The sequence below is a fragment of the Anser brachyrhynchus genome (genome assembly GCF_964034855.1).
Source record: "Anser brachyrhynchus genome assembly, chromosome: 2".
In the NCBI taxonomy this organism is placed as follows: Eukaryota; Metazoa; Chordata; class Aves; order Anseriformes; family Anatidae; genus Anser; species Anser brachyrhynchus.
Window position 1 is genome coordinate 92,318,204 of NC_137695.1, and position 26,057 is coordinate 92,344,260.

General features: G+C 36.1%; 1 protein-coding gene across 7 annotated transcripts in view; it reads right to left on the reverse strand.

Annotated features, from left to right (window-relative positions):
* PTPN3 (protein tyrosine phosphatase non-receptor type 3) overlaps positions 1–26,057 on the reverse strand; it is a 167,352-nt gene that overhangs the window by 11,927 nt on the left and 129,368 nt on the right. For all 7 annotated transcript variants that reach the window (XM_080583037.1, XM_080583038.1, XM_080583041.1 and 4 more), the window contains 7 exons: positions 25,642–25,698; positions 19,465–19,621; positions 17,585–17,748; positions 14,751–14,841; positions 14,432–14,493; positions 12,951–13,097; positions 6,095–6,223 (listed from right to left, as the gene is read on the reverse strand). In XM_080583037.1, coding sequence (XP_080439163.1) covers positions 6,095–6,223; positions 12,951–13,097; positions 14,432–14,493; positions 14,751–14,841; positions 17,585–17,748; positions 19,465–19,621; positions 25,642–25,698 — 807 coding nt within the window. The remainder of the gene's footprint in view (positions 1–6,094; positions 6,224–12,950; positions 13,098–14,431; positions 14,494–14,750; positions 14,842–17,584; positions 17,749–19,464; positions 19,622–25,641; positions 25,699–26,057) is intronic.

Below are 26,057 nucleotides of genomic sequence, written 5' to 3' on the forward strand. Positions count from 1 at the left end.
CACTGCATTAGTCTATAAAAGCTGACCTCTCACTAATGGTCCATGCAGGAATGCTTTTATAATGCTAGTGACTTCAAGAGGTTTTTTGTTGCTGTTATTGTTTTGTCCTTAAGCTAACATTTACTGAAATATATGACCTGTTTCAAATGACTTTGAGTTCTGCTTTCCTCTTCCATTAGGGGAAGTGGTTCCACTCCCAGGGAGCAGGTCAGTAAGACACACAAGTAAAGCGACAGAATACCTACTGCTTATGTACCAAGCAAAGTGCTAGGAAATGGGTTTATTCCAGGCAAGGTAATTACAGAAATTTAACAAAAAGGCATTTTACAAGCTCAGAAAAGAGGAAAGAGTTAACTATTAATTTTTACTTGTTAGTAATCCAGGCCTGAATATATTGAGTTGACTTTTTTTCTTTTAACGGTAGTTTATAGACAACAAGTACAACAAGCACGTTGCATAAGATCTCTTCAGAGTAAGAATACACTGTAAGAGCATGCTGTTAGTCCTCAAAACAGCTTCTTCTGGTGTGATCATCTTCCATTTTCTGCTACGTGCCCTATTCATTCCTAGAAACCAACGTACTTGTCCATTAGTTACTCCAGGTATTCCTCAAGTTTCAACATAGTTTTTTAGTTATTGGCATTTTTATATAATCAGCTTGTTATTCTTCTGGTTGTGCTGTTCCAAGATGATACACATTGTTAAAACTTAATTGCTATATCATTTGCTTTTCAAAATGCCAAAGTATTTTAAGTGCTTCAATTTTTATTAGTAAGCTAAAGCTGTTGTAAACGCTATGCATAGTCATGTTAGAACTAGTTGTTTTTGAACTCTAATAATGTCTCATTCAGAGAATACAAAACTATTACTGTGAAGTCTAGAATTCTAGTTATGTTTAGTTTTTTTTTAATCTTTATCTAGTGCTCAGAAGCTAAACAAAAAAGTGGTAGAATTATAGTCACTGGTTCCATAGTTAGCCCCACTGTGCATGTCCTACTACCAGTATTTCTGAACATGTTATTCCTACCAGACCCTGTTTCTCTGTACAAAATTGGTAATGAAAAATTAAGAGGTACCTTCTTGCTTCGCTCAAGTTGCTTATCAAACCATTACTGTCTACAAGTCAGTTTAAATCCTTACCACAGATTTATTTTTTTCCACTAAGATTTTCAGTGACAATCGCTATAGTAGCATCCTAATTACTGCTAAATGAAAAATTTCTCTTTATAAAATCTGGCTTTGTTAGTCCTTTTTTACAAGTCTAAACATATATATATTAGCCGCATCAGGGCTTGACGCCGCCTTCCACCCTCCCCCCCCCCCCCCCCCCCCCCCATTTACTTAGCAAGCAGCTTCACAGGTCTAAGACATCATATCTGTGTCCCATGGCATTTGTTATTTTCCTTCTGCTCATGATTATTATTGCTGCAGCAAAAATGCTGGCTGAAAAAGAGACGTACTTGCATTTGCTATTTCTGTGCAAATTCAAGACATCTAATTGCATACACAGCTTCACAGTGGTTAAGCTAACATCCTGGATTTCGCTCAAAAACAGTCAGAGTAAAGAGCCATGATTTTTTCTAATAAGTCTACCACTGGGATTGCAACTCCTGACAAAGTATAGGGTTGGCAGAGGTAATCTCTCAAATAGCTGCTGTACCTCTTAAGAGACAATCTGTCAAAACTTTTAGCAACAAAAATATCCATTCTTCATCTTTTGGTAGTCTGTTCCTTGCTTCTTATAATTACACCATAAAGCCGGCTTCCTCATTTCATTCTGCTATAATGACTCTCCCTGATAAATAAAAAAATCAGGTGTTCTTCAGGAAAAGAGCACACACAGCTAAGAATTATAATACTTATATTGAAGGAAGGAAATTTAGGTTCAAGCAGTCAACATTAATTTTGACTTTTCTTAAAGTCCAAGCAATTGAGTTTGCATTTTCTTTTTTCCCTTTAGGTTATAATTTATTCTTCAGTTAAAAAAAAAAAAAAACACAGATATTTTTCTACATTAACCTTAAAATGGTCCTATTATCTAAGGACCTATTTTCTAAGCAAGAAAAAGGTATGCTCTTTGCTAATGGGCTTCACAAATATCTTGAAAGCTGAAACTCAATGATCAGGCTTAAGGCTTAGTTTCTGTTCCCGTCTCATTATGCCTCTTGACACCCCTTCTATAAAACTTTTAGCCTACTCTTGTTCTTCAAATCTTTACTATTCAAAACCAACTTATTTTCTTCTACCATGAGTATTTGACAGAAAAGAATACATCTAGACCAGACACTTCATATTTAAAGTACCTCTGCAGTGCAGCAGGTTTGTTCAAGACAGTTGTGACACTGTCAAATTTATATAGATTTCATTGGAAAGAAAATACAAGGTCTTGTTTAATGTGTGGGTAGGTTATTTCTCTGAAACTTTTGCAAGAATCTGTAACATGAACAAACCAAACCTTTCCCTCAAATTGCCATATGACATGCAATGCCTAAGCCTAAACAATTAAGATCTCTAAAAAACTACGAAGATTCTATTTTCAGCTGTTTACAGCAGAAAGTGTTGCTTATCTACGTTATCTCTGTTTCACCTAATATTAATTTAATGCAATCACTAGAAAGCCTGCATGCTGGTCATTCATAAACAGAAAGATACCACTTGTTCTTTGTCTTGCAATTTTACCTTCTTTCAGCAAACAGCAATATCCTTCCTTAGCAAAGTGAATTTATGCTTAATTTTCAATTTCTTTGAATTGCTACTTCAATTTATTTCCTTTTCCTTCAAACCACCTTCTCCATCATTGTGATGCCAATGGAAAGTGATAGCTTTTAAATTAAAAAGAAACTTTTCTCCCCAAATCCCTCTATTTGCATTGTCATCGTCTGTGAAATCACGTTAAGCAGTCCATATTATGACACAAGGAATTGTCTTAATTAATCACCTTGACTCGGGTTGTCAGTGCTGTCCTGTGGTGCTCACTCGTTATTATGGCAGTGGTGTAATTGGTCTTTAAAGGATTAAATTAAATCCATTTTTTAACATTGAATTCTTTTCTTTGTGGTTGAATGATTTATTTGAGTTAATAAAACAAATCAGGTGGGAGAATGACAGGGCACTTTGGAAACAACTAACAAGATGTAGCAGAATGAAAAAAAAACTTGCAACATTTCTTCTTATTTCAAGCTCTTTGAATAATATGCTTCAGTAAGCATTGTCTTCACGGCCTTGTTAGGTTTCACAGCTAGGTTCTAGTTAAAATTAACTGAAATCAGGAAAAACACTTGTTTAAAGGCAGAGGAAACCAGAAAAAAAGTGCTCAAAATGTAACTGTCTAAAATTGGAGAGGTTGGTATGCTGCAAGGCAATTATCTTCAAGGAAACTGAATGAAAGATTACCTCAGACTTCTCATTCTATTTTTTTTGAATGGTTAAAAGTAACCAATTATCTTGTTTTACAAAATAGTGCACTGTGTGATGAATTTAGCACTTGCACTACACAATTTCTCTCCTTGGGGGACCAGAACAAATGGACCAAAAATGTTTTGAAGTTGCTTTAACAAATAAATAAATAAACAAACAACTTAGTTCTTTATATGCTTTCTCTTCCTTTTACTATAGGATTGATTTCAATCTTAGTCTTGAAAACAGAAGGGCCTGAAATTAAACCATATTTAATTTCACAAGGCTTAGAAAAGCTCCAAATATTTCATAGATCCTCAGTCACTTGCTGATCTTCAATTACAGGTGAAGAAGCACCAAGATAAACTGTGTCAGAAAAATCCTAGGAAGTTTCTTGTTCCTCAAATCTTCCAAACAAATATGAACAAAAGGCCAAGAGCATCATTTCATAAACTTCTCTTTTTAGCTGTTTTCCCTTAAGACAAATTAGAAACCTGTGCAACTTAATCCACAGGAAACTTTTTCACAAATATGCCTTTCCAACAGGAATCAAGTCTCTTGTGAGGTTTGAAGCTTTATCCATCTTACTACTAAAAGCTACTTCATAAAGACCAATCCAATGATGCTCACATTAACTCAGGGACTAATAAAACCCTGATTTGAATTCAGATGACTTTTTATGTATTCTTCAAAGAACCCAACAACAATATTTGTGACAGAGAGCCTATATAAAGCTTTGCAAATTCTACTTTTAAGCAGAAGATGCCCCCAGGAGAATATATTTGATCAGCTTTAAAAAGGCAGCTCAAATGTCAAACGGTATGTAAAACAAGGAGATACTTCAAGATACTTCAGTGTTTCAAAGAGTTTCTTTCATTAGATTTTGAAATAAAAATCTTTGTACATTGCTCATCTGAAATACCAAACTCACACAAGGCTTCCAGTTATTAGAGTCCTGTTTTTACTGCATTGAGCAGCTGGATGATGAGTGGTTGAGTGTGACCACTCCATTTAACTGTATAAGCAAACTTGCCCTTAGTGGAAAAAAGGGATTAAAAACCAGAGCGCAATCAAAACAATCTCCTCCCCAACAAAAATGCATCCACCTCGGCCTAGCTTTTTAGAGTTATTAGAAGAATTCAGAATAATTTTTAAAATCACACCCATTTTGTCTCATGAAAATGAACTCTGAGCAAGCATATGCCTTTGCATTAGAAATGATGTTCTCACCCGAGAGCTTCCATGGGACAACTTTGGGTATGAGATCCTTGTACTATCAAATCTGTTAGTATGTCTGAAAAAGCACTCTAAGCTCTTACATTGCCTTTATCTCAAAAAAACCTTTATGAAAAAAATTCAACAGGATTTTTACATATCACATGCTACTAACAACACACTGGAAGTGCAAACACATACTGAATACTGATGAATTTACTCAAAATTATGAAACAGTGATAAACACTAGCCAGGAAGAAGCATTGGAACGGAGAAGCATTACCTAACCAAATTTAATTTGCAATCCATTAATTTGAATGACAGCGAATAGAAGTTTGCCTATTGCTCCTTGACTGGATGGTTTCTCATAACTAGAAACCGAGACAGTGTAAACAATCCTAATTGAAAGATCTTTGAATAGCATAAGCGCTAGTATCTTGTACAGTTAGGACTACAACAGAAATCTGAATCACATTAAGACAAATTTATGTGCACTGTCAAGATTCAATTGATTCCGTTACAAATTTATGAGACTACAGGACTGGTGATCTTGCTGTAAGAATGCCAATGAAACACTGCACTTTAAAACCTTTTTTTTTTTTTTTTGTTAATACTAGCAACTCTGGTAACACTAAAGCACAATCACACAGAAGATCGACTAGTACTAAAACTGTAGATTAGCATTTGGTCAGTTAAGTGATTTCTTATACAAGTATCTTATGATAGCATAAACCGTTCATCTTTTTAGAAATATTTGTGACCTCAGAAATTTGGAAAACAGATAGAGGGAAATATGTAAGAATGTAGGAGAACTTATGAACAAAAGCCAAATTTCAGATCCTATATTCAGGTTGTGGGAAGTATAGATGTGATCTGAACATAAATTTCACTACATAAATACATAACTCATACATAAGAAGTATTCCATGTATTTCACTTCTGCTTTGCTTTATAACCCTCTCATTAGCAAAAACTATTATAAGGTAAGGAGTTTTAGAACTGTAACAAAAGATGATAAAAAGGAGCAGGTGAAATTCTGTCTTCTCTAAAATTGACATTATTGTGATTTGCTTCATTACTAGCTATTCTAGTCACATGTGCTATTAGCCAAGTGCCCCATATTTTCACCGTGAAAGAGCACGCTTAGAAAAAAATCTCATTGAAAATCTAAGTATTTGTGAAGAGTCAGTGACTGCAACAATGTCAACAGCGAAGCACTGAACTTCTTTATGAAGCTCATCACAGTACCTGTACAGCATAATGGATTAACTTATTACAGGACAATGTAACCCTTCAAAAAGTACGTTTTCAGGAAGCTCTATAGAAATAATCATACGATGTTGATTCATATTATCTATACACATATCTTTTATGAAATGTGTATATTTACACACAGATGTGTATACTCCCAGTCTATATCTACCTATCTACATAGGTATTCATTCAGCTTGCTTGGATATAATTTAAGACAGCAGGCACTTACCTCAACATTTGTAACTACCATTTCTCTAATAACATATGCAATTGTACAATCTTCAGAGTGGCATCTGACACGAAAGCTGCCATATTCCATTACATCTGGTGGATCAGGCCAATACTGATGACATTTCGTCTGTAAAGACAAAAGGAAAATTAAGTACACATCAAGACTTTAAACAAGTACTTCTGTTTCTAGCCTTTCCACCTATGCTATGCTTCAGAGAATTCAAGGAGCAACTACTTTGGTTTGTTGGTGAGGTGTTTACACCCAAATTGGAACCTAACATGACAGAATGGGCTAAACTCTCTATAAACTTGCGGGTTTAGACATTTATAATAAAAAAAATCAAATAGGATATAAGATAAGAGTTTTCTGTCTAGTACTAAACTGCCATCTCTGAAAACAATTTCTCAAAATATAAGTTAGGAAGAGAAACGTGGATTTGTTACATCTTAAGAAGCAAAGCGTGTGTGTGTGTGTATAGGGGGGAGGGATTAATTACTATCTTCAGCTACCAAGTAGCAGGTTATGGTGAAGACCGACATCTCCCAGAAGCGTGTAATGCAAGGTCAATAGACGACTGCATAAAGGTGCAAAAAGGAAAATTCTGATTAGATGTTGGCAAAAAAAAATTGATGAGGATGGTCAAGTACAAAAACAAGCTGCTCTAAGAGGCGGTGGAATCTCCATCCTCTGAAATAATCAAAACTTAACTAACGTGACCCTGTGCAATCTACATGGATTTCAGAGTTGCCTCTTCTAAGCAGATAGGTGGAACAATATCTCCAGAGATACCTTCAGAACTGAATTCAGTTTAAGGGCATAAAAAATGCAGTCTCTATTGTTTAATGCCTAACAAAAGTCATCAGCATTATGTTGATGTGAGAAGAAAAAAGAATGTTTTAGAAAACCCTGCAAAATAGTTTTTATTAAGTCAGTGAAATTTGCTTTTCAAATAGGAGTTGGGCTTCAAACATTTGAGTGCTACTTCAAGATTTCATATAAACAATATTTCCCCAAAACGATAAACAATGCATCGTTACATATAATGCTCAGATTTAAAGATATGTGAAAATTGAGATATTCTCTGAAAACAAAACAAGTGTCCAGGATCAGAATCATTAATACAATTAACTTTAGTAGGTGCTCATGTGCATGCAAGTAATTACAGGGAAGTCTTCCAACTCCAAGAAGCGTTGAGAAAGTAAATGTACTGGTGAATGGGATAGGTATACCAGCTAGTGTAGATAGAAGAGAGAGCATGGAATTCTGAAGTTCTGGGATTCACTGGTGATTTAGGGTTTTTGTTTCAGTGTTCTGTCATAAAAAGGCTTTAACACCCCTTTTTAATCATCTGTAAAGTCCTGATCACAAGGGTAGCAGAGAAAAAAATTAATACATTTCAATGGTTTTCCTCTTCCCCCGCCCCCCGCCCTTTTAAAGGGGATGGCAATTTTTCTTTTGTATGAGAAAGACAAGATAAAAGTTGAAGGGAAAGTTTTACCTATAAATCTCATAAGGTGCTATATATTTCCTTTACATTCATCTTCAGATGACACCTGCTTGGGCATTCATCAAATCCCACTTCATTTACAAGAACATCCATCTATTGGCCTTGAAAAATGAAATCTTGACCCTCTAGTGTCATTTAAAAAGTGCCACTGCCTAGCTAACTAGCTTAGTCTACCACTTCAATCACATATTCTCTTTAGGCATATCTCATCTTCTCTACCTCTCATCTTCTCTTCTGCAGTATACTACACTATCACCATTTTCCTCTGTTCTCTTTCTTTCAGAATCAAAACCTTGACAGTATCTAAGACCCTAAGACCACTAAGACTACTGCCAGTCATGCTGACAAACTACCATCATTTGTTCTTGCCAAAGTTAGAGGTACAGACTTAGCTCCTCTCTCCTCCGACCCAAATTTTCCATAGATGATTGTTAAGAAGATTCAGCTTCTATAGGATGTCAGTATGAGCAGTCAGAGCAGTCTAGCTCTTCTCTCACTTGCTTTAGGATTTACACTTCGAAACTGATAAGCTTTCTGGCATGTACTGCTTACTGCTCTATTCAAATGGTTTGATTTGAAAAGCAGGACAAAGTTTGATGAGCACATTTCTAATTTACATTCCATCACAAACCTTGAATGAGTTTCAGAGCTCTGTATTGCAGAACAGTGCAGTTGAAGACTTGATCAGACTGGTATAAAGTCTTACAAAGTGGTCAGAGGATTTCAGTTACAGAGAGAAAAATGCTACCAAATACTATGCTGACAAAAAAAGTGCAAGAAAAATAAAAGGGAATATGCTAGTCCAGGTTTTCCCTCAGCACGACACACCAGGATAGCCCTGAAAGAAATAAACTGCTTAAAGCACTCTGTAAAATGTTTTATAAGAGATATTCCTGCTCTGTGTTGAATGTTTTTTCCAGCCAGCTGCATGGAACTTCACTGAGCAGAAAGATACAGATTAGGTAAAAGCAGGTGGGAATGCTGTGGATCTAGTTTCCAGTTCAGTTAAAGCTGTGGCTTTCTATTTTTCAGGTCTGTACAGAGAATATATTGTTTTTGAATTGCATAAGGTAACCTGATTAAGATTCCCTGGAAGATACTGAGTAGTTTTAAGATCACATTCAGCTTCATCACAGTGGTTCATAACTGGTAAAGCATGCCTCAAACACATTAGAAGCTAGGCTGCATAGGGCAAACATGGTCTGTGAGAATGTGGAGATGCATGCAGTTAAACACACACCTATCTATAACAAGTCAGCCACAACCAAACAAGCTTGTTAATTCAGTTTTACCAGTGGAAACGGTTCGGACACTGCATGAAAGGTGAAAAATCTGTACTTGTTTTCATCAAAGAAGTGGAAGAGAGAAGGCAGTCTGGGTCATACGGTTAGAGAAAGTGGAAGAGCTGAGCTGAGCTGAACTCACTGAAACAGAGCACTGACAATTTTCTCATCTACACAGAAGGTCATGAAGCTCTAAGTCCAGCTCTTCTGGATGGTTTTACCACAGAATAAACTAAAAATTGAAAATGCGTATGAAACAATTATTAAAAGTAGACATCTTCAGGAAACATCTCATCATAAAGGCAAAACAACCACTTGCAAGTCTTCCAGGTTTGAGGCGACTCAAAGACCAAAATGAAAGTATTTAATTCCCCAAAACAGAGTCTACAACTATATGCCTACTTCCACAACTTAAAGATCTATATGTAAAAATATGTTTTGAAACTTTAAAAGCTACTATACGAAAATGAAGTACAAGACCAAGCTGTAAATCACTTAGTAAAGAAAACCTTAACAGACCTTTCCATGTGAATGTAAGTAAAGTCTCAGTGTGGATATACAATCAATAAAGAATGTATGCCACTGCAAGAGACATGAAAAAATGGAGAGGATCCAGCAGAGGGCCACCTAGATCAGTAAAGGATTGGGTAACTTGACATGTGAAGAAAGGCTGAAGAAACTGGGCTTGTTCAGCCTAGAGAATAAAAATCCAGGAGGATTTAAGCAGGTATTCAATATCTAAAAGGTAGGTATACAAAAAACTGTGCTGTCTTCACAAGGATGTGCAGTGACAGGCCAATAAACAATGGGCAGAGGTTGCTTCAGGGGGAAATTCTTCCAGGATACAAGAATAAAATTCTTCGCTATTAAGAACAATTAACCTTGGAATATGTGAAACAGCAATTAAACATTGGCACTTCTTAGGTCCAAACAAGTGATGGAATATCCTTTCCGGGGAGTGTTTAAGACTTGCCTCAGCAGAGCCCTAAATAACTGAATCTAATGCTTTCCTTTCAACAAAAGGACATGACAGACTTTTCCATGACCACAATCATCTACACAAACTGCATTACCAAATCAATGATGATCAATGCTCACCAAGGTCACTGTTCAAAAATCTATACAGGTTTCAGTATATACCAGTGGGACCCAGTTAACCTTCAATAAGGCAGTTTAACCTTAAAGCAAGATCATGCTGGAATGCATAAATGGTTTATTACAAATATTAATTATAATAAGTTGTATTATAAATATTATAAACATTAAGTAGTAATTAGATGAACTACTAGTGTTGTAAGAACACTGTTTCTATAGTTAACAGTAGGTAGGAAACTTCAGCAGAGCCCAACTACTCTGTGCTAGCAAGAAAAAGCAAGCAGAAGTGCAAACCAGTCTGTTCTGCCCCTCTTCCAATACTGCAGTCTCATGGCTGAAGGCAAGAGCAAGGCATGCTCTGTTTCTGACGGCCCTAAAACATAACTCAGTCTGCACAGGAAGAGCAAGCAGGAAAAAGAATAACAGCACTCTGTCACTCCTTAACATGCACTCCTCCAGAAGTACAGCATGCCTGGTACGTATTCAGCTGCGTCCTTAAGAACGCTTTCCTGTCCCCTACCCCTGAAAGAAAGTGACGAAGGAAATGAAACAACCCTAGGTAAAGACAACTTCCTCAGCTCAGGTTTATACCTCTTTCATGCCACTAAGAGCTATGCACAACTTTAGTTTTTGACAGCAATTCACTGAATGGGGAAAAAAAAGTCTTCATTTTTCCATTTGACAACATTTTGTGTGTTTAATGTGATTAACACACAATTAACACACAATGATGCTTATAAACACTTGTAGCAAGAATACTTTACAGAAAGTTATTGTAGGGACAATAATATACAGTAACTGGGTCACATAATGAAAGCTGCCCTTCACATTTTTCTAGGGCAAACTGAGCTAAGAAACTAGAAGAACTGATGAACAACTTCAGTTCATCTGAGTGTCATTTGTGGAAGATAAGCAACATGACTTTTTTTTTTTTTTTTTTAGATGTCAGACGTAAGACTGAAGACAGATGTCTTAAAGGACTAACTGTGTCAAAATGCTAGAGCTATAAACATAGGCCCAGAAACATACTTACTGATGCAGGAAAGTGTAACTTGCTCCTCTGTCTCACACTCATTTCATACACTCCCATAATGGCTTAACCTTTAAGCCAGTGCGTTAAAGTGTGTTTTATTTTATTTTATTTTATTTTATTTTATTTTTTAACTACTACAGCTGAGGCTGAAAATTTTGAAATGTTACAGTTTGTTCCTTCTGCCTTTTTAGGGCTCAGTTTTCAATGACTTATAAAAAGAAATTATTCAAATTTTAACTATTATGCCCATAACTTTTACTGTAGTAGTCTTGTTTCTCCTTTCAATCTAAGTCAAAATATAGTGCAGTCGTTTCTACAAAAAAAAAAAGGAACTTTACTGGATTTTTTTTTAATCCCATGCTATAAATCTTAACACTGTTGAAAATAGATATGTATATCTAGAATATAAGATCTCTGGGCCTTGAAAAGAGGAATGGCATTTGCCAATAGGGATATTCTGGCAAAGTTGTACATCTTTTTCTGTCTCTAAAAATTCACTCACAAACTGTGGTCACATCTGAATGTAAAGAAAACTCAGAAAGCGCATGGTACATAAATGTAAAGGCAGGATGGTTAGAAGTTAGCTGCATATTGCCTTGAAAGTTCCAACTCACTGAGAAAAGTACAGACAAATATTGGCCTGTGCTTCTTAAGAAAAGGAAGTTATTTTGATTGCAATACAGAGGAAAGATAAGAGAGCATTTTTGTGCCAGATGATGTTCAATAATGTCTATCTTTATGAATCACAGAATCATTAAGGTTGGAAAAGCCCTCCAAGACCATCTGGTCCAGCCATCACCCTACTGCCAATGTCACCCACTGAACCATGTCCCTAAGCACCACATCCAACCTTTCCTTGAACACCCCCAGGGACGATGACACCAGCACTTCCCTGGGCAACCTGTTCCAATGCCTGACTGCTCTTTCTGAGAAGAAATGTCTCCTTATTTCCAACCTGAAATGAATAGATGTGTGGTCTGACCATGGTTAAAATTTATTCTTTTCAGCTTTTACACTTCTTGCATACACTTTGATGAGGAATTACATTGTTGTTTAAGTGTTCCTTCTCAATCATGATGCTATTTAGGACCTCAAGTATTTGCTCTCTTGCATTCCAAAAACATTAGTTTTTGACTGGGATACCAGGTAAATTTGATAGTGTAGAATAGATACAGGAAATAAAGATAAACTAAAGATACCTTTACTAAGGTAAAGGCATCCAAACATCATCTTTCCCACCGTTCAGTTTTTAGCTTCTGAAACTTCAAAAACAATTCCTTTCTTTAATCACCTAAAACCTTCATCTTTAAAACTAAAAAGGACACCTTAACTCAAGCTACAACAAAATGCAACAGATATTGCTTTAATTTTCACTGAATTATCCTGAATTATGCTATTATTATTATTATACTATTATCCTGAAACTAACGGAACACTAGAATTTAAGCAAAATTAGAGGAATTAGAGCAATTCTAGGAAAGAACCTTTGACTTAAGTAAAAGCAAACAGGTTATATTCTGACCACTAACATGCTTAATTTAGTAAGTAGTGAAATGGCAGATTCTGGTTTGAAGCCCAACTGGAAGTTTTGCTCAGTGTGCTCAGAACTTCCAGACGTGCTGAACCACTGGGTCACTGCAACATGGAGCTCAGTTCTTATGGGAAAGGACAGCATGCAATAGCTGGCTGATCAACAAAGTCGGACTCAGTGCAGTGATTTCTGTTTATCTGATAGCTGGTTTGTTTTCAAAGAAACATAACAGAAAAAAAAAAAGAAATCTCTTCCTCTAAGTAATTCAGAAAGTCTGGCCTTCAGAGAAATGATTCAACAGAATAAGGTGGTCTATTTTAGGGTTATTTGATCATAACAATGGGAGAAATAGTATGAAGGCATAGTATATTTCTTTAGCATACAAAGAACCTGAATATACTTACCCGTCCTCGTTCTGTGAGAGTTGTTAACATAATAATCAGCGACAGCTTGTGATCCCAGACAACTTGCCAGAAGTGTGCACATGTGTGAGGAAGAGGTCCTTGTGTAGCAATGTACCTGTTCACAATGCCCACAGAAGGAATTTCCATCTATAAGGAGAAAGAAATGCCCTATGTAAAATTTGTTCTTACTACTCAATTAGTGCCTTTTTTTTTTTTTTTTTTAAATATTCAGCATTTCATTCAAACAAAGTTTTGAGGAAAGATTAAGAATACGAGCTGAGCAAGAAGACCATCAAGATCACAATTTGTTATGTGATAATCTTCAAACATTTAATTTAAACTAATTCTATACTATAGATACTACATCCCTTCAACTGAAATAGGAAGAGCTAATTAATACTGAAAATGTATTTCAAAACTTGAAACTGCAAAGCTTTCCAAGTTTTCTTTAATATTTAGTAAGGAGTAACGGCAAGGTATACCAAAGGTGCACTAGCAAAAGCTATGTAATAGTTGATACTGGATACAGTAAATTAATAGTTTATTCTTTCCCAAATGTATCTGATACACAAACATTCCCCCCCCCTCTTTTCCTTGTCTCCCATCTTAAACACGTGATTTAGGCAATGAGAGTTCTGGTTTCTCTTCCGGACCCTTTATAGTATAGCTGATAGGCTATAAGTGGTTCTAGAGGAAAAAGGCTTAGTTTTAAGTTATAGGAGACAACCTCAGAATTTACAAAATAGACAAAAACGATTTACAGAAAGAGCTGAATCAAAATCACAGGTTTCATCTACATTTTGAAAAAGATTGGTCCTAATACCTAAATTAGCTAACAAGCTAATTTGGAAAGGTTTATTTTAAAATATACAGTCAAAGGCTATCAGAAAAACAACAGGTTGGAGAACGTGATTGACAGACAAGAACTGTTCAAACACTTCCAAGTTTTCTGAGGTATTTATTGAGAAATTAAAGTTGACAAAATACCTAACCTAAGCAATGCTAAACTATTTTTAATCTCCAAGACTCTGATCAGACAGGAGAACACTTTCAGTAACTAACAAAAACCTACAAGAGTTAACTGCTCTGTTTCATCAATTTAATGCATCATTATTCACAGCCACAAGACAAAAACCCGAAAACAATTTTCATTAAAAATATTATTACAAAATAAAGCTTAGTCTGGAATGTTGCCCATTTTCTCAGGTCTACATAAGGAGCTAAATATTAAACCCACAAAATTATGTCATGCAGTGTAGGAAAATTATGGTGGATTCCATGTGCTTTTATCTGCTGTGTATCAGAGTGACCACCTGTTTCACAAGAGACATCTCCTCTCTTACATTATGAATCTACACATCTGTTACATTTATGAATCCCCAAAATGTAAAATGAATAACCCTTATTCCTTAGAAAAGGCTAAATTTAGCCTGCTATTGTAATATAGAAAGTGAGCAAATGCAGGTCTCTGTATGACTTACATTCACATAATTTGCATTAATGTAATCTTCATCTCCCTGCAGTATTATCCTCGTGGCATCATCTGCACACAAAAAATAAAATAAAGAAGGAATTAAATTAGAAATTAGGGGTCATGCTTCCCTTTTAAGTCAAAAAAATGAGGAATTGCAGACATAAACAGCAGGTTACAAAACAAAATAGATCTTTTAGAAAATAAAATGAACATTTATATAACTTGGATAATATAATTAAATCTTTACAAAGAAATTAAATACAACAGTCTTATAAACTATCATTTAGAGTACAAAAATATGCAAAAAGTCTGTACTTAGTACTCACAAGGTAGAACATCTTTGTATCGATTCTTGTCCATATTCTGAGGTACCTTTGCACATGTAACAGCCAACCCTGGTTTCTTTCTATAAAGTTGCTGCAAGGCAGAATTTAAAAATAGGTGAGTTTTTGGGGGATACGGTTGTGCAAAATTCCTGAGTTTTATTTATATAAATGTATCTTTTTATGTGAAAATAATTTCTATTATTCCTACTCCATCATCATCATCTCTAGAAGAATTTCTAGGAAAAAAGAGAAAATATGCAAATCATTGATATACATAAACTGTTTTCTTGCAAAGTCTTCTTTGTCTTATAAGATGTACCACAGGAGAGGGCTAGAAGTAAAACTGAGAATGAGCGTGGAAGAACTGAGCAATAAAAAACATCAGAAGAAAAAAAAATACAGACCGATATTTCTTGGAATCAACTGTAATACAAAAATTCAAACGTTTTCTGGACGAAAACTACTACATTCAACCCTGCAAATATTTGAAAAAGCAAATCTTTATCACAGTCTCTTAATACGTGACTCCCTTTCTTTTGGGCCAAGCTCTACCTCGCAAATTTTATCTGAAATGAATGTGGGCAAGTATGCATATAACCAAAAATAAATTTTAAGATCAAAATGCATTGGGAGCATGGTTTAAGGCAATAAAGGGTACAGGAGGAAAAACACAACAACAACAAATCAAGAAATGCAATTATACAATTACAATTTTGCTGTATTAAATATACATGAAAGCAACTTACAAATGAGTAACCCGGCTGCGCCAGAGTTTTAAGTACTTCACGAGACTTAACAAAGACGTAATTACATCTTTCACGTTTAAAGATTTAGAATATGGTTTCACACATAAAACTAAGTGAAACCAATAGGATGCTAAAATCCCCTACTTTAAGAGAAAGGGAATAATGTACAAAAATATTCTATTAAAAGACTTGCTGAATCCTGGGTCTCAGTATCATGGCTCACCACATTTTTCAACTGCGCAGCGTGAATGAGGAAGGATGCCATGTGGGGAGAGAACTTGATAACCTATGTAGCAATCAAACAGCTTCCACTAGTTATAATTTAAGTTCCATTTTGCCTGAGTCAAGTTAAGATTTCTATTTTTTGTGGAAGACAAGGAAGAATAACTTAATGTTAAGCAACAGTTCTGGAGTTTTGTTGTTGTTGCCTGACAAAAAAGTCATATACCATTGACAGACTTGTTAAATTCTGCTTAACTGGACATAAATTATAATTATAGGAATATGTTCTGGAAAAACTTTATATGTGATAATGTACTAAATACTTATTCTCTATTTTACTAACATGAATGGAGATTGTGAGAGTTACCAAAGCTGATGAGATGTTGCAATTGTCTCTGCTTCTGAAGGTCACTAAACAATGAATTGAAAGAAAAAAGATCGCTAAGCTATCACTAAACTAAGTTTATTACATTACAAAAGGGTTCTGCACTTGTTTTTGTAACATCAAGAATATCCTTTTATAAATGTTATCAGGAAAAAAAAAAGTCATAAATAATCAAACATTCTATGAAGATTATTAAAGAAACATTGTCAAAGTTGTTGACTAAATTTATGCACAATAAGCACAATTAAAGGCTAGCTGATATCTTTTGAGTTACTGTTTCGGTAGCTAACAGACTTGTTACTACAGCATTGTAACTACTGGTGTGGATTTTGGAGATCTGATAGAAACCAGAGTCTAGAATTTCTTTTAAAAAAAGTGGGGAAAATCTTAACACTCACAAATTTTGGAAACAAAGCAGTCCTCATAAAACGAATGGTTATACAATAAATAACACCACAACTCTTCAGCAATCACCATTGAATCTCATGGCATTTTTACCAACAATGAAGGAAAAACATCAAAAACAGGGAAAGAAGGCATTGCGGTTCTACAAGTTTCCAGAGTTAGAAAGGATTATGTCAGACTTCAACTATGTGAAATTAATAGATAACAACAACCAGGGTTTCTCCAAAGTTACAAAAAATGTTTGGATCCCCAATAGCTAAATGAACACAAACATACTCACACTCTAATTTGTCTCCATTAGAGAAGGAACTGAATTATCTTTTCTTATCTCTTATGCTAACACTGAAGAACTATTTTAATAAACTACAATAACATTTTATTAGTCAGTTTTCTAGGATATTCTCTGCTGATATGTTGAAGAATATAACAAACATTAATGAATTAATCTATACAGCAGTTCATCCAAGTCTTATCTTACATAGGGGGGAATCTCACCTACAGAGTAATTTGCCCAGGAAGTAAGCATCAATTTAGCTTGCTAGGGAAAAATACCACAGACTGCACATTACAAACCTCGAATAGAAATTAACATAGCAAAACTTTCATATCAGCCTCTAAGAGAAGAAGAACAGGAACAGTCAAGTTGCTGCTGTCACTCCATGAAAGGCAGCAAAATATGAGAAAGTGAAAAACCAAGTTAGGGTATAAAAGGTTTCAGAAACTTCACTGAGCAGCACAGGAAAAGAAACAAAGTACAAGACTATGCTCTGTCAACTCCCTGCTATTCTACTCAATAAAAAACCCAACATTTAGTAAGCTTTGGGTACTTGAGCTAGAAACATGGTAATTAAAACATTTTTCTCAGCAGATAATGTTTTATGCAAGACTGATAAATCATTCTCCTCTTTCTCCTGCAGGGGAGTGTGAAACTGATGGGCAACTCATATTCGTTCCCTTTCAGTCTTATCTGAAGAGAACACAATAAGTTTTGTAATTAATTAAGCCCTGACTTTACTTGATGGTCACAGCTGCTATTGGTCTGTATTAATAGCATTTGAGAGTTGAGTATTACCTACCTCAAACTGAATAAGTACTGTCCCACTTTCCAGTCCTTTCCTTAGCTGTTCCATAGACTCCTCCAGAGTATCAGCATATTCGGAACAGATAGGAAGAAGAGAATCTGGGAGATTTTGGGAATCAACTTCATCTTCTGATTTAGGCTCCACAAACTGTTTAACTACTGAAAGATGCATTGAAAATTAAAATCCATTACATACAGCACTAATGTGCTTGCAACACATACTAAGATTTACCAGCTTGTGAGAACAAGATTTGCAAAGTTCAGGTCTCAAGAAAGCAAGTAACAGCAACGGACTTAACTTCATTTCTTTATATACCATATTACTGAAGGAAGGGGAAAGAGTAAAAAGTCCTCATGGTCTTTAGGGAAAATAAACTCCTTAAGGAGTTAACTACGATGGCAAACCACTACTTTCAAATGCACAGATTTTTTTTTTTTTTTGCTGCCATCTAGTCTTGCAGATGGAACTGCTGGACAGGCTTATGGCCCACAACATTAACCATTGTGAAAACTACGTGAGTTTTGCCTAAAATAATTTAGAAATTAATTAATAGAATATCTCAAAAAGCTTGGACCTCCCACAGTAAAATGAACACAAACATACTTATACTGTACTCCTTTTCCATTAGAGTACCTGAATTCTCTTTTCTAATCTCTTATACTAACACCGAGGGAACTGATTTAATAAATTATAAAACATTATATTTGCCACTTCTTGCTAACATGTCGAAGAACATGAAAAACGTTAATGAAAAACTACACAGCAGTTCTGTTGCTCTATGAAAGCTATTGTATCACTGAATGTGTCCATCTGTGGATATTCTCTGCAATGCTCACAATGGCCCATACCTGCCAAACTACAGAAAATGTGGAGCTGTTCGCACTCATGCCTATACAAATGACTGGCATGGAGCCACAGGTTATCTTTAGTAAGCAGAGACTTATCTGCAGGTAGGAGGGGGACTAGAAAAAAGGTTAAGGAAAGACTAAATATTGCATAGAGCCAGCGGAGAGGTCTGCAATAACAGGAGCAGGACTATGTTCAGGTAGAACAAAACACAGAGACATCTGTCTTCCAAGAAACATACAAAATTTAAAATAAAGTAAATGCTACAGAGGCCTATAACATTTATGAGGTTTTATTGCCTCCTGTTTCCCAGCAATGCATAATCCCTCCAGATTTTTAAGTCATAATGTAATCAGAAACTCTTTGCAAAACCCTTCTATAATCATTTGTGTTAAGGTCTCATCATAGCTCCTAAAGAAAGTAAATAATAAACCAGAAGTTTCACTTCATCTGAAAGCTCCTGGGATCTGCACGTCTTTAAATAGGAGCAAGCAAATGGAACAGGATTGGTCCTCTGTATTTTAAATATAAGGACCTATGACCCTACATATTTCAAAGATTGTCTTGTTTGCCAGCAGCAATTTAGTGAGTAGACTGCATGGGTCAAGCTCATTATTATGATAAAACATCTACTGTAAGAATTTTTAAAAAGCTCATTTGACTTGTTTTGTAGCATAATCGTGCTGGGCAACAGCAGCTCATGGGTATTTGCAAACATGCAATTAAAGATTTGTGAAATGATGCTATATTTACAAAATGAACTTTTGAAAGGAATCATTTGCTGTTTTGTAGATTTTTAGAGCTAAAAACATAAGAAGAAATTCTAACTTGACAGATTCTTTGTTGCATTGGAAAGAGCCTCCAGTTAAAACTACTTATGATACTAATTTAAATGCAGGGAGAACTTTCTAGCATGGACATATTCCAAGTGAACCGAGAACGCATGTATTTAAATAGAGGGTATTCCACCCAAGCATAAGAACAACAGTCTCGAATACATTAAAAGTGAATAAAATAAGCCCAGTTACCTTTCCGCCTGACCAAAAGTGCAAGCTCTCTCGTGTGAGATTCTCTGCTGGCTTTTATGAACATGACCACCTGGTCATGCGTGTGCTCTGAGATATCTCGGCCATTAATTAATACTATTTGATCACCTTCATTCAGTTTTGGAATGCATTTATCAGCCTGTTTCAAGACCAAAGAAACATATTAATGTCATTGCATCCAGTCATGTAACCAGGAACAAATCAGAATATTAAGTTCATCATGTAAGCAAATTCTTCAGAGTCCTCCTGATAAAGTTTCATCTTCTGTTACAGAAATTCTATCAAAGAGATCAGATCTAAAGCTTTTTGTTGCTTCAAAGCCTCTCAATGAAGATGAGCAACAGTTCAAACAGCATACTAATAGCTAAAAAAAGAATTTTTATTTATCAGATAGCCATTAGCAAATTGCTCTTAAAGATATAAATTTCAAAAACTAAACATCAGCAAATGAATTTCTGGAAAAAGCATCCTAAGCATACAAGATGACAGACTTATTAAGTAAACATCCTTCACTTTTTATGCAGTGAATACTGAAAAGCCCAAATATGACTGAGGTTATTAAACCGAGGATAATTTAAGTAACATGACATTCCCTGTACATGTGTTTCTTTTTACAATTTTAAGAAGTTTATACACATTTCGTATTTTTGTTATTTATCATTCTTAACTGGTAGATATCAAATGATATCCCCATTTCATTCACTTAGAGTTTTAATAAGATGATGTAGGTGAGTATTTGATTTACGATGCTCAAGTACTTTGCATTTGCAACACATTTCGGTGCTACCTACCTGCGATGCATAGAATGCTAGGACACAGTTCTCCCCATTGCAACTGAAAACTTGCATTATAGCTTGTCCTGGATACAGCAATTTAGTTTATCTTCTGTATTCTAGGATTTGTTTGGCTTTTTTTCCTGCCACACTTGTTAGCACACTTAGCTTTGCATCCAGCACAAAGTAATTCAAGCCATGGCCAGAATGATGATGATAATAGCTTAATGATGAATTAGCGCGAAGGCTGCACCCAGAGAGTCTTAGTCAATGGCTCTATATCAAGGGTAGAGGCTGGTGACAAGTGGTATCCTTCAGGGGTCTGTCCTGGGACTGGTACTGTTTAATATCTTTATCAACAACATAGACAGTGGGATCAAGTGCACCCTCAGCAAGTTTGCAGATTATGCCAAGGTGTGGTTGATACAACAGAAGGAAGTGACACCATCTAGTGGGGCCTGGAAAAGCTTGAGAAGTGGGCCCACGTGAACCTAATGAGGTTCAACAAGGCCAAGAGCAAGGTGCTGCACCTGGGCCGGGGCAATCCCAGACATGAGTACAGACTGGGAGAAGAACTCACTGAGAGCAGCCCTGCAGAGAAGGACTTGGGGGTTCTGGTGGACAAAAAGCTCAACATGAGCCAGCAATGCGTGCTTGCAGCCCAGAAGGCCAACTGTGTCCTGGGCTGCATCAACAGATGGAGGAAGGGGATTGTCACCCTCTGCTCTGCCCTTGTGAGGCCCCACCTGGAGTGCTGTGTCCATGTCTGGGGCCCCCAGCACATGAAGGGTGTGGGACTGTTAGAGAGGGTCCAGAAGAGGGCAACGAAGATGATCAGGGGGCTGGAGCACCTCTCCTGCGAAGAAAGTGTGAGAGAGCTGGAGATGTTTAGCCTGGTGAAGACAAGGCTCCGGGGTGACCTTATTGCAGCTTTTCAACACTTAAAGGGGGCTTATAAAAAAGATGGAGAGCAACTTTTTGCTTAGGCAGACAAGGGGGAACGGTTTTAAACTAAAAAGAGGGGAGATTTAGATTAGAGGTTAGGAGGAAATTCTTCGCTCAGAGGCTTGTGAGGCACTGGAACAGGCTGCTGAGAGAAGCTGTGGATGCTCCATCCCTGGAGGTGTTCAAGACTAGACTGGATGAGGCCCTGGGCAACCTGATCTAGGGGTGGCATCCCAGCCCGTGGCAGGTGGGATGGAACTAGGTGATCTTTAAGATCCCTTCCAATCCAAACCGTTCTATGATTCTATGATATACAAAGTTGATTAAAGGACCAGAGCATGAGGAAAGGCTGAGAGAGCTGGGATTGTTTAGTCTAGAGCAGAGAAGGCTCAGTGGAGAATCTTATTAATGCATATAAATACCTGAAGAGAGGGTGCAAAGAGGATGGAGCCAGGCCCTTTTCAGTGGTGCCCAGAGCCAGGACAAGAGGCAGTGGGCACAAACTAAAACACAGAAGTTTCTATCTGAACATCAGGAAACACTTTTTTTTTTTCCTCCCTCCTGTGAGGGTGACTGAGCACTGGAACAGGCTGCCCATAGACTGCAGTGTCTCCCACCTTGGAGATATTCAAGACAACCTTTGACAAGGCAGTCAACTTACGTAACAATTCTATTTTCATTGCTATCTCGATTTTCAGTTTGTCTAGGAAGTACCCAGCTATACGAGAGTCATATACTTAAATACTCCGTTTGAAATCTTTTGTAAATGAGACCTAAGTCCATTACAATCTCTTTTTCTGTATTCATAGCTGTTCCCTCTATTTCCTTCATGCTACCACAGGTTCCCTGAACTTTGTTCATCCAGTGTTATTAGCCCTATCAAGAAACAAAATGTGAACAAGACGCTCAAATTAGCCCTTTCCTCTTGATCCTGGTTATGCCTTGCAGGAAGCATGGATAGCTCTCCTGAACTAAGTTTATCAGTGATGTACTACATTACCAAGTAAAAAACAGAAGATGACAGAAAGGAGAGGTGATGATGATAGAACCAACAGAAAGAAAAATGCAGAGCTAGAAGAAAAAGTGATAGGGAGATGAAAATAAATTGAGAACCGCTTGTGTCAGAAAATAAAGTAAAAGGAAAGAAAATTTAAAACGTGTGTAAGTGCCAAAAAACAGATAAAGGAGAAGAGAAGGAAGATAGAGAAAACAAAGATGTATGCAAGAGAAAAAAGAATCCAATCAGAAAAGCTGCTTAAAAATATATTAAAAAAATTAAGACTGCTTTCCCCAAACTTTTTCTAAAGAAAGAAGAAAAAAGGATATGGAAGATTGTCAATGATGAATGAAAAAGATATGAAAAGAGAGGAAGAATGGGAATTATAATCATCCATGGTGTCCTTCAACACTGATTTAACCAGATATTCACAGTTCCCCAAAAGAGTCCCTGCCGTACTTTGTACAATTTATGAAGGCAAGACTGAAGAATGCGACTATGAACAACTGATTTAATCACTCTAAAATGCTGTTAGTAATATTTGAAAAGATAAATGATATAAAGATCATATCAGTCACACAGACCATATCTGGTCAGTCTAGGAGTGTCAAGATGTCAACAAAAATACAGAAGAAATGGTTTCTGAGCTCCTACATTTGTCTATAATTTAGAATTCTTGGTTGGTTGCTGGCTATTATTCTTTATTACAGGAGAAGATGAATATCTATGCTCAAAGAAGCTATATTAATCATGTGACATGTTAATGCCTCAGCTCTCTTGCTTGTATCATCTGACTGTATAAAATATATCTCAAAGGGGAATTAATTCTTTCCATGTAAGCATAATTTGTAGATTTTTCAGATATAGAGCTTTTTCAGACAATTAATTATGTCAAAGGCTTCCTGTCCTATTGACACACCCAATGTTTCATTTTATGCTAATCACTTTGTTATTGCTCCAAGAAGCATGCATACTATTTTTCAGTCAGAAGTTTTATTAAATACAACCATAACTATTTCTTTATCACCTTTGGACATTAATACTGTTTGTGGGAGGAAAAAAAAACAGTATAGAAATTTTGTTAAAAAAAAAAAACAGTTGCAAGAAGTTGTTGTTCTTTAGATTTATGCTCTCCTGCAACTCATTTTGCTATTCTGTCCTCAAAATTTTCCAGCACTCTAGATTACTGCTGTAGTAGAAAGGAATTTAAAAAACAAACACACACAACTTTAGGATGCCAAAGGGAAAATACTGCCTTATTTTGTGAGTACAGATTCTTCTCTTCCACAAAAAAAAAAAAAGACAAATCTTTTTGAAGGAAAATTGAAAAAAAAAAAGTAACCTACAAACCTGATAAATAATCTTGGCAAATAATATTATTAAATGGTGTCCCTGAGCACAATTTGCTTGGTAATGAGTGAATCCAGAACAAGTTGAAACAGCAGCAAATACAATGAAGGAATGACATCACTGATGTTCTATGGAGCTAAAATAAACCAAAAATGCATTCCATACAACTACTTAAACTTTCAAATATCAGTTACATTTTATTAAATACTCAAGAGATCGTGAAATTTAGTTTATGGAAAACTATATAATCAACATTAATACTGTTATGCTCTCTATTTTTTCCTCTTCCTGTAATATGGTGTGATTTACATAACACTGCTATTGAATATATACTGCGTTGTATAACAGTTTCCAGTTTATCCCCTGACCCTCAATAACTTGCTCACTTGTTGCTTTATAAGGCTAAAGAGCTAACTGTTCACTTCTATTTATGCCTACAATTACTAATTGGAGATACTTAAATGAAGCCTTTAAGTTAGATTTACAGTCCTTCTCCAGTCAACAAAGAGAAAAACAGATTGATACTTCCATATTTCCCAGAAGACAGTCTGATCCGCCAAAGGATAACCACTGCCTCTGGAGAAGCATCCTTCCTTCACTAATTGTGGAATGAGCCTGTTTGTCTTACATTCACTTCAATATCTCAAATAACCCTTACGAAGTTTGCTAGGTTGAACACAAACCCTTAAGGTCTGTTTCATTTTCGCTTTGTGGATTCAAGTTATAATGATAATTTCCTATTACTCTTCTATTCAAATATTGTAGTTCATAACAGACTGCTATGTACTGCGTTAAGTCAAGTCACAAATCTTAAATGGGACAGAATACAAGTTTTCAAACAATTTCTTTTAGCTAGATTTACATCATGACATTCAGATATCAGCCCTGTGTCTGCTTATCACATTTCAAGAGTCTCTAATATGTAGAGCACAACAGACTTGTAAGATTAAGTCGGGACTATCTCCTATCAAGTTAGCACTGAGATCGTTTTATGAGAGTTGGGAAATATACTTTGGAAGAAGGTGAGTGAAATAAGATGCATATCCTCACAAACTTATGAACCACTTATTTAGAAAAAAGTTACCACAGTGTTAAATCACTATTATTATTTCACAATTCAACATAAGAACTCAACGGCTGTACTGATTCTGATGAATGTCACACCTAGTCCAGAAACATTGCCATAAGCAAATATCCATGGCAGAACAAGATGAGTGCAAACACAGAATCACAGAATCACTAAGGTTGGAAAAGACCTCCAAGATCACCTGGTCCAACCATCCCCCTACCACCAATGTCACCCACTAAACCATGTCCCTAAGCACCGCGAACAAACCTTTCCTTGAACACCCCCAGGACTCCACCACCTCCCTGGGCAACTCATTCCAATGCCTGAACATATTCTGCTCCCCACTCCTGAACCCCTGCCCTGCCCTCAGTATTCCCCCATCCTATTAGTGTTTTTAGCTCTACGGATTTCCTCAGTTACTGAATAGTCAGACCACAACAAGCTGTCAACAGGTTGTTCCCTCAAGCATTTATCCTCTCCTAACCACCCTACGAAATTATTTTAACCACAACATCCTTTGTCAAGCAGTTTCATAGGTGTCTTGTTCATGAAGAACCACTACTATTCATTCATTTTCAACCTGACTTTCACAAACTTAATTTGATACTCCCTACTTCTTTTAATGGAATCCCCTGCTACCTGTTTCATAGTGCTCCAAAACCTTGCAGATTTTTGCCATATCTCTCTGAAACTGTTTCTTTTTTTCTTGGCTGCTGAGGCCCAGACTACTCACTTCTGTTCTGCATCTTCAAACATCCTTTTTGCCCTTCTTCAAACATTTTCCATTTTCCAGAGCCGTTTCAAGATGCACTTTTTGAGATGATGGGGGAAACAAACATGCTTTCAACAGTTCCCAATCTTTTCATCCATGGCTCAAGAAAACACTGGTCAAATCAATTTCTAAAGAAACCAGCTCATCTATTATTTCATACTGGTTGTGTGTTTCCAAATTCCTATGAGTAAAGACTAGACATTGGTGGAAGAAGTAATAAATGAGAGATTAAAAATGGCAAGAATTTACTTACAGGTGATCCTGGAGTTATTCTTGATACCACTAATGGCATTTTTTGATCTACACCACCCTAGAGGTCAAGTAAATAATGACTGTAAATGTATCATTATAATAAACATAAGCATTTTAAACAAGCAATCACCTATTTTAATTTTATTTTTATAAAGTTAGTGTTCTATCACTGTAAGTCAGTTAGATTGAATTTTCATGAGTGAATGTCAGGAGGGCATGTTTTTTCCAGTTAACTAAAACCAGTGTCTTTGCCTGCCCATACATTTTAACATGTGATAAACAGATCAAATGCACCATTACTCAAATCCTACGCTTCGAGCTAGCCTAATTCAACATTTGAACTCACTAGGTGGACAGTATCCTTAAATACTGTGATGAACTTGGAAGAGATCAGGTAGCAAACTTCCAGACAGCTAT